This window comes from Esox lucius, chromosome 13, assembly GCF_011004845.1.
Source record: "Esox lucius isolate fEsoLuc1 chromosome 13, fEsoLuc1.pri, whole genome shotgun sequence".
NCBI classification, from domain to species: domain Eukaryota; kingdom Metazoa; phylum Chordata; class Actinopteri; order Esociformes; family Esocidae; genus Esox; species Esox lucius.
Genome location: NC_047581.1, coordinates 9,726,777 through 9,747,987, shown reverse-complemented (window position 1 = coordinate 9,747,987; position 21,211 = coordinate 9,726,777). Strand labels below are relative to the sequence as shown.

General features: G+C 40.8%; 1 protein-coding gene across 8 annotated transcripts in view; it reads right to left on the bottom strand.

Annotated features, from left to right (window-relative positions):
• Positions 1-21,211, bottom strand: part of LOC105014068 (potassium channel subfamily T member 1) — a 101,368-nt gene that overhangs the window by 22,628 nt on the left and 57,529 nt on the right. For all 8 annotated transcript variants that reach the window (XM_020052926.2, XM_010876067.3, XM_020052930.2 and 5 more), the window contains 9 exons: positions 13,880-14,029; positions 13,319-13,554; positions 11,671-11,887; positions 5,512-5,617; positions 4,951-5,123; positions 3,169-3,240; positions 2,760-2,894; positions 2,286-2,397; positions 2,094-2,195 (listed from right to left, as the gene is read on the bottom strand). In XM_020052926.2, coding sequence (XP_019908485.1) covers positions 2,094-2,195; positions 2,286-2,397; positions 2,760-2,894; positions 3,169-3,240; positions 4,951-5,123; positions 5,512-5,617; positions 11,671-11,887; positions 13,319-13,554; positions 13,880-14,029 — 1,303 coding nt within the window. The remainder of the gene's footprint in view (positions 1-2,093; positions 2,196-2,285; positions 2,398-2,759; positions 2,895-3,168; positions 3,241-4,950; positions 5,124-5,511; positions 5,618-11,670; positions 11,888-13,318; positions 13,555-13,879; positions 14,030-21,211) is intronic.

Here is a 21,211-nt window from a genome sequence, read left to right as displayed (position 1 = left end):
AGCCGAATGTCTAGCGGTAGCTTCATAAATTTAAACGTAGCGGTTAGCAAAGTTTCTTCCTCAACCCCGGGTCTGTAGTCTTCTTTGGTCTCAGCCGCAAACACCGGAGATTACGGGTGTGTACACCTGGTGTGTACAACTCCCCACTTATGGAACTTTTCTTGACTCAAACAACGAAAAGGGCCATATGAGCATAGCCTCCAGCGGGGTTGGCTACGATTGCAGGGAAACGTTGGGACTACGCAAACCTCCAAGGAGGCCTAGCGGGGGGGTGACGGGCGATCAGAGGGGATCGAGCCATCGAACCTGAGCAAAAAAAAACTACAACACAGATCAATAAACTCCACACAAACTTTCCCAAAGCTTTCCATCACTCCACACTGTCTACACACCGTAGCCTACGCCTTCCACCTGCAACTCCCATACTTAACCACGTCCATCCACCTCCAAGCAGCCCGACAGGCCGCGCATCCATCACCGAATGAAAACGCCAGTCGCCGGAAAACCTAATAACACTCAAAGAAACATTGTTCACATGTCCAAACACCATAAACAGAAACACCGTCGCCGAAAACTTACCACAACGCTTACCCAACACCAAAAGCAGCAAAAAAAAAAAACAAACGCTGCGAAACAAACTCTATTCTATTAACAAATCCCATAACCATCCAAACCAAATGTGTCCAACACAAATACCAGCGCCCTAACGCTGTCACCTCAATCAACGTGCCCTAACATCGTCGATAGACCCGTCGGCCCGTAAGTGAGATGTTCAAGGCCCTAACCTTGTCTGCAGAATTTAAATGTGCCCTAACACATACACTTGCGCCCTAACGCAAAAAGGAGCCCTAACCCCAAGTATACTCGCGCCCTAACGCAAAAAGGAGCCCTAACCCCAAGTATACATGCGCCCTAACGCAAAAAGAAAGTGTCCTTACCTCCCGAGTCCGAAATTTAAGTCCGGGTACCTGTACTGAGGAATCCCAAAAAGTAGGAGACCACAGGATCAGTAACCGAGGACGAGCCCCCAAATTGTGATGGTAATTCCATGTATCGACACTCGGAGTAAGGGACACAGAAACAAAGTTCTCTTTGTACATCATAACCGTTTTATTAATTATTATGCACAGAGACTATTATGAGAGACGCGTCAACCGCTTACGCAAACATAATCGTCTGAGGAGCCTCTAACTAATATAGCTCATTCAACCGTATATATCACATAGGAAAAAGGGGTGTGGTAAGATGCTGCCATCTGTTTCATGTCAATCAAACACCTTCCCTTTGTTCTATCAAATGCTATCTTCCCCCAACTTATCCTTCCTGCCATACTGTAGTGTTTACCCAAAGGGGCCAACTGACCTTACTGCCCCCTGTTGTATCTTCTCCTATCCTGTCCTAAAACCCATTGATCTCCATCTGGACAGGCAATAGATGTCCCCTATGCAAATACCAGGTCCCACACATTCCTGTACCTATCTTAACAGTGGGACTCAGTCCTTTATACAATCAGAATACATTGTATAAGAAATTTCCACAACATTAGCACAAAGGTGGATGAACAGTCATAGATCCTGCCAGTTCTGGTCCTCTGATTAGAAACATTGTACACGGTTTTCAAACCAAGCCAGTCAACCCTCTAAGAACCCTGGTTTGCTGAGTCTATTAAATAGAATTAGATGGTTTATGGAAGCCAAGGCTTTAGCCAAATCAATAAAAACAGCTGCAAGTATGTGATTTAATAGGTTGTAATTTATAGGTTGTTTGCATAAGCATATTAAAACAGAAACTTGCTAGTCTTCTGTTCAAGATAAGTGGATGAACAGTCAAATGCCAGCCTATTCCCCCAAAGTGGTTCACTACTTTCAGCCCTGGACCCATCAAATAACTCACGTTTTCGTTGAGCCGCAGACTTTTTTCACATTAATTATCTTGCCGGAAATAATAAACACAGTCCAAGAATTATACATTTTAAAGAAGATGCATTGTTTGAAACATTTTCTTGTACAGACCGCAGGTTGAACACCACAGATTAGGAGAACTGGCAGGGGTTTTTGAACCGAAGCCATAGTACCTGACATCTGGTAACATACCTGGTAGAGCAGCGTGTCCAACATACTGATACTGAACACCCTGCCGGCAGCGAACGGCAGGCGGAACATGAAGGCCAGGTTGGAACCCTTATCTCGCTCTATCTGCAGGAGGGAGGAGACAGGAGACAGTGAGGACAAGAGAGTAAGAGAAAGGGAAAAGAGCATGACATGTCACCACCCAAATCTGCTTACCTTCTCCAGTTTGGAGAGAGCCAGGGAGTAGCAGTCTTTTGCCCGGAACTGCATGAACCTCATGTTGGAGGGATGGGTCAGCTCAGTGATGATGCTAAGACTCGGAAACAGCCTAGACAGAGAGGGGGGGAGGGAAGTTTAATTGAGGACCGCGTTATTTGGGTGGGTAGAACCAAGATGGCAGAGATGAATAGCTTCCATTATTTCTGGTGAGTCGGAAAGAACAGTTTTCCATTTTAGTAGTTCAGCAGGCGCTGGAGAAACGGTCGGCGCAAAAAACAATTATATCTACCACCATCCGAGTATGAATTTAGAGTGTGACAGTTTTGAATCCCGTGTTTAAAACTCCATCATGCATTATTCAGGAGAGTTCATGAGGCTGTTTATATCCGGCGCGTGTACACAATGTGACCCCGTAGGTCAATCTCAATGGAAAGTTCCCGGAGAGAAGACAGCAGGCGTCTCGCGCCGTACCTAAACATGGTCTGAACGTTGACTATGGTCTTGGCGTCGGCCATGTAGTCCTCCTCAGCGCTCATTGTGCTCTCCTTGTCCACCACCACCAGATTGTCGGCGTAGATGATGCCGCACTGGAGAAGGTTATCCAGGCTGTGGCGAGAAAGAAACATGGCGTTGGACGTTTAGCGGGGGCCAGTGAAGGACGTCGTTGTGTAACGACTCGAGTGAATTGCACATCCCTGGGACGTGATGACGTGACGCGTTGGCCGGTGACTTATGTATGCCTCATCGTTTTCCCGTCATTCCTGTGTAAACGACGTCCCACTGCGTGACATCGTCAGGAGGTGACTGGGACTGAATGGAGTTAATGATGTCCTATGAGAAGGGGCCTAAGGTCTGTATGGATGGGGTAATCAACACCTACTTATCTATGGTCCCAGCCATAAAGTAGACCATTGGGAAACAGCAGATGGCTTCTAGGAAGTGATTGTCAGGCCTGCGAACAGGGAACACATAACAGCAATCAAACAGGCATTAAAGGACATGACTGAAATTAGGAATTAGAACCTCTCGATAAAACTGTTGTTTGTTTCATTTAGTTCAATTTAACCAATTCTCTAAACGAGGAGGAAGAATTAAGACGGAGTGTAGCTTTAAGATCCACAAGCAGCCTCCGGAGACTGCATCAACAAGGACAGGAGTAAGTCAACTGGAACCACACATACTGTACCTCAGAGTGGGGATGAACATATTCTGAAGATAATCAGAGCAAACCATACGTCCTCTGGTGCATTGCACTTGATATTTTCCCAGACATCCTTAGCAAACACCAGTGCATTCTGTTTGCTTGTTTGCTGATTCTGCGACAAAATATTGCTTCCTCATAATTCCTGACAATAAGAAATATAGCCAACTAGGCTGTTGCCATGGCAACTCTTCAGGCAATACACACTTTGAATTAGTTTTGAGTCCAGGCACCGAATGGAGATCCTCAAGTAACCTCAGGATTTCCTCAAGAAACCATTGCCAGTCAATATATAATTTCTGCAAACTCAGTTGGTAAAGGGGTTCTTAGAGGAACCTTTAATGGTCAAATGCATTGACATTAAAGGAAATTGTTTATTAGAAGTGTGCAAATTTAGATAAACAAGATTTGCATTTATGGGGAGGCCATAACAAACAATATGATCCAATTAGGCATGCTTCCAATCTGACTGCCTGACCTGTAGAATCTATTAATACAGCACAAGACACAGCTTTCATGTTCATTCATTTGATTCACCTGACACCCAACTCAAAAAGGTTCTTCCAGGCACTTGGAGATCTAAGAGTGGAGGTAGCACTTGGTTGCAATTAGCTATTTTGGTACACCCTCTATAGTTAAGCAGACGGAGATGATCTCTGGTTGTCAATACCATCTTACCTGTAGTCTTCTGAAGTTACAGTAATGATATCCACAATGCATTATTACAGGCAAGCAAAGTGCATGCATACACAAATATGAACAAACGGACGTCAGTGCCCACACACACTCACACACCTGTTGCTTTCTCGCTGCCCCATTAATGTAACATAAAAGGCACTGGCGGTTATGAATAATGCAGAAACCATTTCTCATCCTGAAGCTGTAGAACTAAATTCTGGCCGTGGCTGCTGTATAATCACCTTTCTCTTCACTGACTTAACACTAGCTATTCCTTCCTGTCACACTTCATCTGTCTTCTTGTAATCAGACAATAAATCTTGGTAAGACTTGTTATTTTTCACTGTAAATTTACCATTTGCATTTCATGTATTTTCCTGCTTTAAGAAGTTTAATAACATTTGAAAAGGTGGCCTGGGCGAGGGGGAATTATATATTATTCCACTTGTAACATTGTACTTGTACTTAATACTTGCATTTAATACTTGTAAATGTTCTGCCCTCTTCTATTTGCCTAAATTGCACATTTAATATAGATATTTGTCCTACATTCGTCTTCATTGCACATCTACACATTCCGCTTGTAATATACATATACTTCATATTTGCACTTCTGGTTAGATGCTAACTGCATTTCATTGTACTGTACTTGTACTTGTTCAATGACAATAAAGTAAAATCTGATCTTAATAAATATATATATATAAAATATGAGACATTTTAAACAGACACTGAAGTTTGCCTTATCTCAAACCCTTAAAAAGGCGAGGAACCGTCTCTTACGGGTAGTCCAGAAGTAGTACGATAGGGTTGAGCTCTTTCCTGGGACGGTAGTAAGCCCTCAGAGGAACAATGAAGTTATAGAGGCCGTTTCCTGCCGTCTCTGCCGACACTATGATCAGCTTGTTCTTAAAACCATAGGCCTTGGCATCCTCAAAACTGTTGTGGTTGCATTTCTGGATATGATGAAGTAAAAAAGAGAGAAAAAAGAGAAGCGACTTATGTTGAAAATATGTTTACGTCCATCAGTTCTACATACCCTAAGGCAACACTTGTTTTCCTTCAAACATAAGCTATTCCATGAACTATTATATCAACACTAGACATTCATCTTTTTCTGCTCTACTTTATTATTTATATACGTTAATTTTCTACTCTATTATTCATACCATCCACATTAAAGAGGCGCCATTGAAAAATACAATATGTGAGTGGAGCTGTTGTTTTAGACAATTGTTTTGGCATGGTGCAACCAACAAAGCAAAAGACAACAGGATTGCAATAATAACTGTATGCGAGAACAAAACCATCAATAGGCTGGATCACGTTTCAGTCTCCCCTCACCTTATCCAAGCGGAGACAGCAGAATGAGGCTTTCTGCGGTAGAAGATGGCACAGGGTTGGAGAGCTGCCGATGTATGGCGAGTTGGGAGGATATCCTTTCACAAAGCTGAGGTAAAACAACAGCAAAGACACACATTATGCAAAAAGCTTCAGAAGTCTTAAAATTAAATTTAACGTGCATTTGTTTTTATGACAAAAACTTTCCAAACATTTTACACCAATGGGTCCCCCTTTTCACATTAAAAAAGAAATGTCAAGTCTAATCCATTGATACACCAATTTGATTTGATAAATATGAAGGACCTACAAAAATCTTGTTGTTTTGAAAAATCCCTCCAGTTAAGTAGACTATTTTATAATAATAAAAAATATACATGACTTCCCTAAATGTTATTTTCTAGCAAATACAGTGAGGGAAAATTTGTTTTGATCCCCTGCTGATTTTGAACGTTTGCTTACTGACAAAGAAATTATCAGTCTATAATTTTAATGGTAGGTTTATTTGAACAGTGAGAGAAAAAAATTCGTTGATTTGCATTTTAATGAGTGAAATAAGTATTCGACCCCTCTCAATCAGAAATATTTCTGGCTCCCAGGTGTCTTTTACACAGGTTACGAGCTGAGATTAGGAGCACCCTCTTAAAGGGAGTGCTCCTAATCTCAGCTTGTTACCTGTATAAACACTATGTTATCTTATGATCTTTTATATAAAATTTCAATTTAATTGTAGACTATATATTCTTATAGAGTCATCATCAATTGACAGAGATGGTACAGAGAATTGTACGAAATTACTTTCTTATTGTGTCCGCTGGTATAGTGCAAATTCAAAAGGTATAGTGCTTTCGTCTGAATAGGTGTCTATTATGCGCCAGTAATTATTGTAATATACTTGCTTAAATCATTCTTCCAATTATTTTATTGTTATCATTTTTTCTCAGTTGAAGTTTGCTAATGTAGTATAATTCCTCATTTACTACATTCATATCCAGCCATTGTAAGATGTACAATTACAGAAAGACAATGTGTATTTATCACAGAATGTGATTCTCCTTTCGTTACTAGACATATTTTTGTGAGTCTTCTGTTTTTAAATATATACAAAGATACATTTTGTTTGATTGAATTAGCATACTTTTTCCAATCGGAAGTTCATAATCTGAAGCAAAATAAGTATTTAATTTTTGCCAGGGTACACAGAGTAATTACAACAAAATAAATCTGTATTGGCCAAATGTGCCATATAAATATTGGCTACTGGTATTGTCCAATAATTACCCCAACCTAACACTAATGAGAGACAGTAACTAATAGTGAATGCATTCTTGCCTCAAAGACTTATGTTACAAGACCACACAGGGGCACTGTGGGACTTCAGACTGACTGTCCAATCGAGTCACTGGCCATGAAGAGTAACCCCCCCCCACACCCTCTTGTTTCTATCTCTCTCTCACTTCTTTCCTTTTCTCACTCAATCTCTTCTAGGCGCCTGGCACCACTCAAAAGCATACAAGCTAAACATGCACCATGCATGAAAGTCAGAGAAGCATAAAAAAGGCCGGAGGCTAGCCCAGGAGAGGTTGAATCATGTTCGTCTCTGAGAAGAGGAGAGCGTTTGGTGGCCAAACCGGCCTTGAGATGTCCTGTAGAGAGTGAGGTTATCTGGGCTGAGAGAGAATAGCACTGTGATGTTGCCAGAAGCACAGGCGGGCTAATGCTATCTGTCTTGAACTATAACGATCTTCCGAAGCAAGATGCCATGACAGAGAGACAGTTGTTTATGTTCAGTACCAGTCAAAAGTCTGGACACACTCACCCATTCAAATGAACAGGTGTGTTGAAACTTTTGACTGGTACTGTATGTGTGGTCTAAGGAGAGGTTTGCATGCTAATATAGGGAGCCAATGTTCCGTGGGAGGAGACCTTTTCAGATTTGAGAGATCCTTTATTTTAACAATTAGCAATGTTCAATATAATATTGTTACACTGCATGCTTATGTTTCATTTAATAATGTCATTTTATAGAACCCTACATCTACAATGATTTAGGATAGAAAAAAGTGGTCAAATGGAAGATGGGATCATGATGCACATCTCTATATCGGACATTTAAAAGCTGAGCAAAAACCTTTTTATGTCGACAAGTCAGAGGAACTGAAGTAATTTTATACAATGTCTGACTGTCGCTATCAATAGATCACCTAATCTCTGAACTAATCTCTTCACTTATTAGAGAAATCATAGAAATAATATTTACTGAATTGGGTTCATATAAATGATCAGAACAAGACAATTGGTAATATAATACCACTGAATAGCTTACCTAAATATGTTATGTTGTTAAGGAATTGCAGGAAATTAGCTTCAAAACAACCTCTGCGTCCCTCAGATTAAACTATTTTCAAATATGAAAAAGAAGGCACTTAGAAAAATTTTGGGAACTCCTAAACTAAGGGCTCAATGAAAGGGCTCTAGATAGACAAAAAGAGAGGGACAGAACAAAAGAAAAAAGGAAAACAGAAGCTCTGGCTTTTCCAACACAGTAGGACCAGAGTGAACTGCCCCTGACTCAATCGTCGATGTGTGAAAATTGAGCATGTGACAGTTACCCTTTCCCTTATAACCACTTTAAATGTAAACCTATTTTTATTGTATAACTAATCAAATTATTTTGTTAATATTTTTCTTAAATATGCTCGTGCCACACTCTGTACTGAGTACCTTTGTCAACTAATCATATAATGTCTGCCTCCAGAACAACATTTATGGCAAAAGGCCTTAGCCAGCCTTCTCTAAACCTCCTTTCACCCATGTTGATGTCCTCTCCTCTTGTGACTGAATGAAGAGAGTGGATGTGTGGCTCAACCTTGAGCAGAATGGACATAGTTGTTTGAACCATTACTGTTCATACTCCTTCAAATAATTATAATAGCATTTCTATGGGCTAAAATTGCTTCGAAGAACAGAGACTACATTTGAAAAAATTATGTTTTTAGAGAAATAGAAACGGAACCTGAAATGAAGGTGATCTCAAGTGTTCCAGAAAATAACAGTTATGTATGGTTCTTTTTTAGTCCCTAATCATAAATCTAGTATACCTTTTGTTCAGTCTTAATGCTACTCAACACATTCATTATTATTATTATACCTTTATTTTTACAGGCAAGTCATTAAGAACACGTTCTTATTTACAATGGCGGCCTGACAAGTGGAGTAACCACTTAGAGGAAAAGGGGAAGTAGAGTTAAAATGACAACAAACATTATAGATACTTACAAGTTAGCAATTACATAAATACAATTGCAAACTCAACACAGTAGACAACAGACCACTTTAACCAGGTATGTGTATATAGAAATGAAGAATAGCTGTACATAGAAATATTTACTCCAAAAAAAATAAAAAATAAAATAAAAATACGTCTCATTCCTTCTCCCTATCAATTTGGGTATTATTATAGATTTTTCCTTTTTCTTTTACCTTCCTTTTTTTCCCCTTTTCCCTTTCCTTCTCCTTCCTCTTTTCCTTCCTTTTCCCCCTCTTTCAAATTCACTTTATGATGTTCAGAGCATCAGTTCAAGCCAGGTCCCCTCCATTTCCATCCCTCTCCCTCTCTTGCCCTTGGGAAGTAAATTAAAATACTAAATATAAAATGTTGATAATGCATTTCATAATGCATCAAATGTTTTCAATGGGTGTCAGGTCTGGACTGCAGGCAGGCCAGTTTAGCACCTGGACTATTTTAAAACGGGCTCAGAGAAGGCGGTGGCGTTTCTGGATCTTGTTTATATGTTTTCTTCTTTGCATGGTAGACTTAGTGTGACGTACTGTGTTCATACATTTTCTGAAGTGTTTCTGAGCCCATGCAGTGATTTCCACTACAGAATCGTGTCTGTTTTTTTATGCAGTGACACCTGAGGGCCCGAAAACCACGGCCATCCAATATAGTTTTTTGTCCTTGTCCCTTGGGTACAGAAATGTCTCCAGGTTCTCTGAACCTTTTAATGATATCACTTACTGTAGATGATGAGATCACAAAACTCATTATTCTTAAATTGTTGCACTATTTGCCTGCACAGTCTTTCACAGATGTGAACCCCTTCCCATTTTTACCTCTGAAAAACTCCTCTCTGGAATGCTTGTTTTACACCTAATCATGTTACTGATGTGTTGCCAACTAACTAACTGATGTGTTTCATTGCCCCTGTCCCAGCTTTTTTGAAACGTGTTGCTGGCATCAAATTTAGAGTGGGCATATGTTTTTCAAGAAACAATAACATTTCTCAGTTTCAACATTTGATATGTCGTCTTTCTATAGAATATACAGGTGCTGGTCATAAAATTAGAATATCATCAAAAAGTTGATTTATTTCAGTAATTCCATTCAAAAAGTGAAACGTATATTATATTCATTCATTACACACAGACTGATATATTTCAAATGTTCATTTCTTTTAATTGTGATGATTATAACTGACAACTAATGAAAATCCCAAATTCAGTGTCTCAGAAAATTAGAATATAACTTTTTAGAAAGTAATATTTTTGGAAATGTTGGCCAACTGAAAAGTATGAACATGAAAAGTGTGAGCATGTACAGCACTCAATACTTAGTTGGGGCTCCTTTTGCCTGAATTACTGCAGCAATGCGGCGTGGCATGGAGTCGATCAGTCTGTGGCACTGCTCAGGTGTTATGAGAGCCCAGGTTGCTCTGATAGTGGCCTTCAGCTCTTATGCATTGTTGGGTCTGGTGTATCGCATCTTCCTCTTCACAATACCCCATCGATTTTCTATAGGGTTAAGGTCAGGCGAGTTGGCTGGCCAATTAAGAACAGAGATACCATGGTCCTTAAACCAGGTACTAGTAGCTTTGGCACTGTGTGCAGGTGCCAAGTCCTGTTGGAAAATGAAATCTGCATCTCCATAAAGTTGGTCAGCAGCAGGAAGCATGAAGTGCTCTAAAACTTCCTGGTAGACAGCTGGGTTGACCTTGGACCTCAGAAAACACAGTGGACCAACACCAGCAGATGACATGGCACCCCACACCATCACTGACTGTGGAAACTTTACACTGGACTTCAAGCAATGTGGATTCTGTGCCTTTCCTCTCTTCCTCCAGACTCTGGGACCTTGATTTCCAAAGGAAATGCAAAATTTACTTTCATCAGAGAACATAACTCAGCAGCAGTCCAGTCCTTTTTGTCTTTAGCCCAGGCAAGACGCTTCTGACGCTGTGTCTTCTTCAATAGTGGCTTGACACAAGGAATGTGACAGCTGAAACCCATGTCTTGCATACGTCTGTGCGTGGTGGTTCTTGAAGCACTGACTCCAGCTGCAGTCCACTCTTTGTGAATCTCCCCCACATTTTTGAATGGGTTTTGTTTCACAATCCTCTCCAGGGTTATCCCTATTGCTTGTACACTTTTCTACCACATCTTTTCCTTCCCTTCATCTCTCTATTAATGTGCTTGGACACAGAGCTCTGTGAACAGCCAGCCTCTTTAGCTATGACCTTTTATGTCTTGCCCTCCTTGTGCAAGGTGTCAATGGTCGTCTTTTGGACTGCTGTCAAGTCAGCAGTATTCCCCATGATTGTGTAGCCTACAGAACTAGACTGAGAGACCATTTAAAGGCCTTTGCAGGTGTTTTGGGTTAATTAGTTGATTAGAGTGTGGCACCAGGTGTCTTCAATATTGAACCTTTTCACAATATTCACATTTTCTGAGATAATGAATTTGGGGTTTTCATTAGTTGTCAGTTATAATCATCAAAATTTAAATAAATAAACACTTGAAATATTTATCAGTCTGTGTGGAATGAATGTATAAATTATACAAGTTTCACTTTCTGAATGGAATTACAGAAATAAAATCAACTTTTTGATGATATTAAAATTTTATGACCAGTACCTGTAGGGTTTAAATGATTTGCACATTATTGCATTCTGTTTTGGCTTTACATTTTACACAGGGTCCCAACTTCTTTGGAGACAAGTTTGTACATGTTTACTACTTGATTCCAACCTCTGGTTTCTATACAAAGCCCAGTCATAATCCATGGGCCAGAAAACTCCTGCAAACCACCAATGTTTTCCCAACCCGCCAATTACGAATGCCCCTCCCAATCCTCTCTTCTACTCCCCGTGAATGGACACTCACTCTGACACGGACGAGCCCTCTTCCTCTGATTGGCTGGTCTCATCCTCTGACTGGTCGCTGAGCAGGTCACATGGCAGGATGGAAGAGGAGTCAGCTATCTCCAGGACGGGGCCGATGCTGGGCCGTCGGCTCCCAGCCCCGTTCTCCGTTGGCAGGCTCAGTTTGCTGCTGTCCTCTGGGGGGTCTGCCGGGTTCTGAAGGTCCATGGCTACTGTCCCTGGAACAGTTGGTTGAGTGGTTGGTGAGACAGCTGTTTTGTACGGAGTTAGTTATAATGTGTAGAGTGGCTTTGAGATGGACTTAGACTAATAATTGTTAAATTTCTTTGCCAAACACCTTGTGATTCGCATTAACACATACCATTTAGTGAACTTTAAGCACATTGTTGCCTTTGAGAGCTGCCGATTCATTGTATCATAATTTTTTTGGTTTGAAAATTAACCTGGACAATTGCCTACTGTCAAACTTTAAGAGTTTTTTTTCCACCCCATTTTGTCTTTTGTTTGTCACTAAATCATCCATCAAACACATGTATATGTGCAACATTTAATTTCAATAGACTTTAACCAACTAATGTCTGACACTGAATGTTATCTCCTCCACACTGCACAGCTGTCCTGTAAACTACCATGACAAAGAACAGTTGAATACAAAACGCCTTCAACACCTTCCCTGAATGGATGCCCTTGGGTTTCTTGTCAGTATGGTAAATGGCAAGTTCTAAATCCATCCGTTCAGACCAGAGGTGTCCATTCACCTACTGTGCCTTGCTTAGAAAAGGTCACTAAATCAGGCCAGACGTTTGCTATTTAGTGGGCAGCAACATCATAGCGCAGCTTTAAGGTTTTAAAGGCACTACGCTAAAAATTTATTAAACCTACAAGACATGCAAAAGCAAACAGACAGTGTGTTTATGTCAAAAATATAGTATGGAAAGGTCACTGTATGACAAAGCCAACATGACATACTGTATTTTGACTTGACAGATAATGCTTATTTCAGAAACAGAACTAAAATGCAGAATGTAATATAAAAAAAAAGCTCAAGAAACCACTGACAACAAACACATTTACAAATAATTTCGAGCCGTAACTAATAAAATGGTGCTGAACACAGCCATTCACCAACTACACATCGTGTATTACCTTAACACAATAGGTAGCGCAAGGCTAATGAAGCAACATGCACAAACTTACCAAAGGAAGTGGCTTGATCAACTTTAACAAGTGGTGGTAGAAAAACACAAAACAAGGTCAGCAAATAAAAACAAAAATAAAATAAATAGAGTCAGACGGAACAGGTGCATGCCATGAAAGAGAGCACAAGCACACAGCGATCGCCGCGTAACAATCCCCACCGTGTCAATGCTAACGTGGGATGTTGGGAAAGCTTCGGACAGGCAAACATGGTAGTACAACACATGGGGCAGTGAAGTGTCAAGCTCCTCTGAACAACCGATACCCCCCCCCCCATTCAACGCACCTCCCTTTCGTGATGAGAGTGACCTTCTCCCCCTCCCACACTCCCCACCCACTGAACCCAACATCGTCCGACTCCCCCTCCCCACACTCTGAACCACATAGAAGACACAGACCCTGCTCTCACCCGCTTCTCCCTTCACCCCTCCAACCCCTCCGCCGTTCCTCACCCATGCTGGCGATGATGCTGTGCACTGGCAGCCTGGAGGGGGCGTCGTACAGCCCGGCCACCGGCAGGCCCTTCTTGTCCTTCTCCTCCTGTTTGAAGATGAAGGCGGAGTTCTCCTCCTTGGTGATGTTGATGTAGTAGCAGGTGTCCGGGGCGGCCATGATGTGACGCGGCCCCGGGTTCAGCAGGATGCTCTTGTTGTCCTCCCTCTTCACCCCGATCAGACACACGCCGTACCTGAGGAGCAGGACGGATCACATAAAGGCCGTTTGGTTGGAACAGAACCCCCCCCCCCCCCGCCTCCTTTTACACAGTTTTACATTAATTTACCTTTTTTAGACAAGCAAGTTATTCATTAAAAGAATGGCCTGCACACCATACATACTGTATGATATAACAAAACATTAATAACACACAACAAAAGTTAGACGCATAACAACTTAAGTTAAATATCTTCTAAATACAAGGGCGCAGTGAAAGATTGCATCTAACGGCTTAAAGAAAAAAGACACTGATTCCCTCCATGGTTACCAGGATATTCCGGTAGGCCCGGGTTACTCACTTCTTGTGTGCGTGGAAGGAGGCATAGGTGAAACTCTTCCCGTCATACTCGCCAAAAAACTTGCTGTCACCCAGACGGATGTGGTAGACCTCGTTGCCGGAGCATCGCCCATACGTCCTCTGCCACTGTTCCGGAGACAGCTGGCCCTCCCTGTTGCCAAGGACGGAAGCATTTTTGAAACCCATTTGAGCCTCACGTCCCAACGAGAAAGTGCTTTCCTCAGCAGCTTTATCTCTGACAACACCTTGAGTTAGAATACTAAGGCAGTGGATGGACCTTGAGACACTGATTCATTGCAGAGTCAAACAAGGTCTTGATTTATTTACACACTTCTGCTGTTTTGTGTCACAGTGTAAGTTTGGCGGATAGAAATTGTCCAAAGCAGACCATTATTAACAAAACCTGTTCATAAAAAGGGACGTTATTGAATGAACTATTAACTGATTACCAATAAAGAATTCCTAGCAGGAAGCCTTTACAACTATGAGAACCTGCTCCCACAGGCACACCAAAATGAAACTAAATAGGTTCCAACAGAGCTTTTAATGACTAAAAACCAATTCCCAATGTATTACAATAAATGATGCTTTTTTCGCTGCATACTATCACAAGAGATATGCAATCCACACTCTGGTAACCTTATCACACTAATACAGCATCTTGACTGGAACCATAATCTGGCTTTCCAGAACCATTCCAGTCACTACATAGGATGGATATATTAAAATTAGCCAGAGCACATAGACTCCAATCAAGACCATTCAGGTCAGTAGTCCGGGAAGTGTACGGTCCCTTTTTCTATGTATGTAACATGGCAGACTGAATGCGTTCACGCAGGGGTTTGAATAAAAACTGTTTAGGGTGATAATATATACAGCTCTGGAAAAAATTATTGCCTACTCCTAATTTTTCTTAATCTCTACATGTATAGCAGCCATTCCATTCCAGTGTCTGTTAAATTCCAACACAGGCACACGTCATTTTACTTAATGAGGTACTGATTAGGTGATTACCTGAACCAAATTGAATTTAACGAGGAAAAGTATAAAAACCACTGCTGTGGTCATCACTATCCTCTTGCAAAAGGACCAGCTGGATGGCGAAAAAAGTGCAAGTATTACCTCAAAGGTAATTTGAATAAAAAAAAATAACTATTCAGCATGACAAAAAAATTGTTGAAAAGAAAAGCTTTGAGTGAGGAAAAGAAGGTTTCAATTCTGGCTTTGCAGACAGAGGGATGCAGTGAGCATCAGGTTGCTTCCATCCTGAAAATGTCAAAGATGGTGTTTCATAAGAACAAGGTCAAGCAACAGACATTTGGGACAATAAAGCTACAGACTGGCAGAGGGCGAAAACAACTGTCCACTGACTGAGATGACCATCAACTCATTCAGATGTCACTCAACAACCATAGGATGACATCAAGTGACCTACAAAAAGAATGGCAAACAGCAGCTGGGGGAAGTGCACGGTGAGGATGGGTGGAAACAGGCTTCTAAGGGCAGGGCTGAAGTCATGCAAAGCTAGAAAAAAGCCCTTCATCAATGAGAAGCAAACAGGAGCCAGGCTGAAGTTTGCAAAAGACCATAAGGATTGGACCATAGAGGAATGGAGTAAGGTCATCTTCTTTGACAAGTTACATTTTCAGGTTTGCCCAACACCTGGTCATCAAATGGTTAGACGGAGACCTGGAGAGGCCTACAAGCCACAGTGTCTCACACCCACTGTGAAATTTGGTGGAGGATCGGTGATGATCTGGGGATGCTTCAGCAAGGCTGGAATTGGGCAGATTTGTCTTTGTGAAGGATGCAGGAATGAAGCCAAGTACAAGGTTATCCTGGAAGAACCTGCTTCCTTCTGCTCTGACAATGTTCCCCAACTCTGAGAATTGGTTTTTCCAGCAGGACAATGCTCCATGCCACACAGCCAGGTCAATCAAGGTGTGGATGGAGGACCACCAGATCAAGACCCTGTCATGGCCAGCCCAATCTCCAGACCTCAACCCCATTGAAAACCTCTGGAATTTGATCAAGAGGAAGATGGATGGTCACAAGCCATCAAACAAAGCCGAGCTACTTTAATTTTTGTGCCAGGAGTGGCATAAAGTCACCTAACAGCAATGTGACAGACTGGTGGAGAGCATGTCAAGATGCATGAAAGCTGTGATTAAAAATCAGGGTTATTCCACCAAATATTGACATATTCCTATGTTAAATTATTAGTATTTTGTTGTTGAAAAATGAGTATGAATTAGTTTTCTTTGCATTTTTTGAGGTCTGAAAGAAATTCATATTTTTTCGGTTATTTTGACCAGTTGTTATCTACAAATAAATGCTCTAAATGGCAATATTTTATTTGGAATTTGGGAATAAGGTTGTCAGAAGTTTATAGAATATTCTTTTTTTTTTTTTTTTTACTCAAACACGTACCAATGAATAGTAAAACCACAGAAACTGATCATTTATTAATTTATTTCCAGAGCTGTACCATCCCACTGAAATTGTTGGCTTGATTTGCGCCATGCCATGTTTTATATGACAGCTCCCATCTGGCCACACAGATTGCACTGACCTCTTATAACAGGGATAGGCAACTAGATCCAGTCACAGGCCAATTTTTGTGTGCATGGTGGGGTGGCTGAAACATAGTTTGAATAATTATAAAAATTACCCAAACCCAAATACGGATTCCTATTAATTGTTCCTGTCCCTTTTTCACTCTCACCTGTCTCCTCCTTGTCTTCCTTTTCCGATCAAGACCGGTATAGTACTAGCTAGCCTAGGGTGGTTTAGGGTGGGAAGGAAAGTACTGCGAGTGTCTAAAGGAAGTATAAGGAGATTTAAAGTAAATGCAAAAGGTTAAATGGGGAATATGTCAGTCACTGATTCATTTGTAGAAAAATATTATTTAAAACAAATAAAACATTACCTGCAGATATCTACTGGTCTATATTTGCAAATTTTTATGCTACTAGTACAGTAAAAATATTACATATTGTCCCTTTAACTTTAAATCAGTTAGATGACATTAGAATCTCACTGCATTGAAGCCATTTATTCAAACAACAATTATTTAAACGATAAGAGGTAGCATATCATTGTTTTCCATAAAGAAAATAACTGTTTCACTGTGGCATAAAAATTTGGATAAACTGTGCAAAGCATTTTTATCACCTGGACTTGATGTGGATGGCTGCATAGTGAGATAAATGAGTGTGGTGACAAGGTAGCTGCTGTAGGGCAATGTATTAGGGTTTACGATGGAGGCAAAAATTTAGTAAGTGCCTCTGGCCAATGAAACATTTGTTTAGGGTTTTTGTGGTTTCTGGCACTCATTCGAATAGAGGAAACATACAGTAACAACTGTAATACCCTTTCTCTAAAAAGTCATAATTAAATATGACATCGCATCATCTCCAGAACACAAAGCATGCAGCTCTCTCAACTCAGAGTAAACTGTATCTTCTGTAACATCTCATCGAAAGACAGCTGGCAGGCATGCTGCAACAGCCGTCTTTGTTAGAGATCTTAGAAAAAGATAATATTAAAAGCCTGCGACTGCCATTTAGCACATACAATGTCAGTGATATTCATGTATATAGCATGCAGCACAGTAGATTGGGTTTCCCAAACTATGTATTTTCTATGTGAAGAAAATGGCTTCTTCACATAGATAATCGTCATTTCATGAAGTTCTACCAAGTGCCTAAGTGGCAGTAGAGCTAGCTCGACCCTGCTCTCCCTAAGAGCTGCGTGCTCAGAGAGACAGTCCAACAATTGCTTCAAGCCATTTCTGAACATACATTGTTGACATTTGTTGTTTTTCCCCTTCAAGCAACATTTGGCCTTGGGGTCGTATTGAAGGAGATCCAATGGCCTCAACAACCCAATGAGATAGCTGCTGCCTAAATGCCCCATCCTCCAATAGGTCATTTCGGAATTGTAACATGTCCATATGTATTTTTATTTTTTATAACTGCTTGAAAGCCACTCACTTATACAAGCAAAAACCCCTTGTAGAGCACAGCCTGTAGAATGAAAATAAACCATGACATTAAGGGGCCCTTTCCCAACAGGTTGCACCTCTCAGGGGCATTTTTAAAAGATCCTCTGGTGGTGGATGTCACACCTGTTTTTGCATCAGGGAAATGTAGTCCCTATTCAAAGGCCACTACCATGGACCACTGCCCCACAGACAAAATAATATGTAGATTTTTTGTTGCTGTGCTTAAGGAGTTTTAGAAGGGAGGCTTTTTGTTTTCGATGATACAACACGAATTAGTCACCGTTGCTGAACACTGAGAAGCAGGACAGGCCAGAGGCAGCACTCAATACGCCAGAGCAAATAATGTCATGTTGACTCTCAGGTGGAACGGTCAGGAGACAGCGAGACGGAAGAAAGCCCTAATCCTAAGACTCTACCACAACTGTATCCACGTTGTTCGCACACACAGTTTGACTGGATTAATGTTCTGTATTGGTGACTCAGCACTGTGAAACACCAAACACAGTTACAGAACATGCTTTAGTTTGGCTTTAACTTTTCAAGTCCAGTGAACCTGGCCAGACATTAACACGACTATGCTCCCCACAAATAAAGCTACCTCCAAATTGTGAACCTAACAGCTGCACAGGGAACTGTACACATAAATTATCAAACCACTGCTCATATACCATAATCTTATACACTCACCTAAAGGATTATTAGGAACACCTGTTCAATTTCTCATTAATGCAATTATCTAATCAACCAATCACATGGCAGTTGCTTCAATGCATTTAGGGGTGTGGTCCTGGTCAAGACAATCTCCTGAACTCCAAACTGAATGTCAGAATGGGAAAGAAAGGTGATTTAAGCAATTTTGAGCGTGGCATGGTTGTTGGTGCCAGACGGGCCGGTCTGAGTATTTCACAATCTGCTCAGTTACTGGTATTTTCACGCACAACCATTTCTAGGGTTTACAAAGAATGGTGTGAAAAGGGAAAAACAATCTGTATGCGGCAGTCCTGTAGGCGAAAATGCCTTGTTGATGCTTGAGGTCAGAGGAGAATGGGCCGACTGATTCAAGCTGATAGAAGAGCAACTTTGACTGAAATATCCACTCGTTACAACCGAGGTATGCAGCAAAGCATTTGTGAAGCCACAACACGCACAACCTTGAGGCGGATGGGCTACAACAGCAGAAGACCCCACCGGGTACCACTCATCTCCACTACAAATAGGAAAGAGAGGCTACAATTTGCACGAGCTCACCAAAATTGGACAGTTGAAGACTGGAAGAATGTTGCCTGGTCTGATAAGTCTCTATTTCTGTTGAGACATTCAGATGGTAGAGTCAGAATTTGGTGTAAACAGAATGAGAACATGGATCCATCATGCCTTGTTACCACTGTGCAGGCTGGTGGTGGTGGTGGTGTAATGGTGTGGGGGATGTTTTCTTGGCACACTTTAGGCCCCTTAGTGTCAATTGGGCATTGTTTAAATGCCACGGCCTACCTGAGCATTGTTTCTGACCATGTCCATCCCTTTATGACCACCATGTACCCATCCTCTGATGGCTACTTCCAGCAGGATAATGCACCATGTCACAAAGCTCGAATCATTTCAAATTGGTTTCTTGAACATGACAATGAGTTCATTGTACTTAAATGGCCCCCACAGTCACCAGATCTCAACCCAATAGAGCATCTTTGGGATGTGGTGGAATGGGAGCTTCTTGCCCTGGATGTGTATCCCACAAATCTCCATCAACTGCAAGATGCTATCCTATCAATATGGGCCAACATTTCTGAAGAATGCTTTCAGCACCTTTTTGAATCAATGCCATGTAGAATTAAGGCAGTTCTGAAGGCAAAAGGGGGTCAAACACAGTATTAGTATGTTGTTCCTAATAATCCTAGTGTATGCTTACAACCCATTGTATATTACTGAGAGGCTGGAGTGTGCAAGTGTGTAAAGGCTAAAATACATCTGAAGTATCCAATCAGAGGCGCTAAATTTACGTGTGACAGTCAATTCAGATTAGCAAGAGAGCGTAAACTCCCATGCGCTGAGTGTCGTTGCAAGCATACTGTAATTATCATGAAAATTTGCCAACAGTTATGTTCACTATGTAGCAATATTTCAGTGCTTCCAACCCTTGGGAATTTTGGCTGAGCATTCCATTTGACTGGCCTTAACATCCCATGGGACTACCCTAGTCAAATTCTGAGTTTTCCGAGGATGAGTACATGCTCAAACACTGTAGTCATACCAACCGCACACACGGGAATGTATCTAGACTTTAAGACAGTCGTTACGCACACTATTCTATATGGCAGACTGGGGTTTCAAAATATCTTATGCAATTCTCTGGTAACTGAAACACAATTCCAAACAGCCAATGTAACATCACCAAGGGGGCAATTTTCTGAATATTAAGTCTCAGACGTTCGTCATTTCTATCTTTTTTTGGGTTGGTGCAGTTCAAGTTAGTGGTCCGGCACAAATGTTTCACTCTGAGGGCTGTACAAAAATTATAACTCAAATCAGTCACCCATAATGAAGGACAGAGGATGCATCCATATTTCCTAATATAGAGTGTGTGAGAGCTTGAAAAACTTTAAAAAGTAAACATAAGGCTGAAAAAAGCATTTGTAAAAGGTGGCTAAACCCTATGCTTGATGAGTCAATACAATGCACTCTAACTATGAGGGTAAAAACAAAATATAACAAATATAGGAGAAAATGTATAATTGAATTGTTGTTCTTGTTAGAACTATAACCATTTATTCCCATTAATTGGTTAAAATACATTTCATGCCCCTTTCCTTGGTTAACTAATCCCTATTTAGATTAAAGTTTGTCTATTAAACAAAATCCCTAATTATACTTTATTGTAATAATAGTATATATCCACAAATCTGAAAATGATGTTGAAAACTGTAAAACAGTTAAAGGATATTTTGAATTCAGACACCACCTGCACACACCTTCTTGTCAGTGTAATTACAATTTTAGGTTAAGACACAAAATAATAATTTGTTTGAAATTCCTGTATGCTTTCTTTTAACGGTGCTTAGTGTTCCATTAAAGCAAAGATATTTGTCATTCAAATGTACCTAGCAGGTAGGGAAACCTTCCCGATGATTCACTTCAACACAGTCTTGCTGTTACCCTAACTATTTTTAGAACTACAAAGTTTTTTTGCCTGTCATAATAATATTGAATTCAACCTCTTACAATATTATATTGTGATTATCCATTATTACTAATACATTTTTCATCATCATGAAATAAAACTAATTAATAAAAATTCTAGGCAACTAATCCTCGTGTCTCCCCGGACATTTC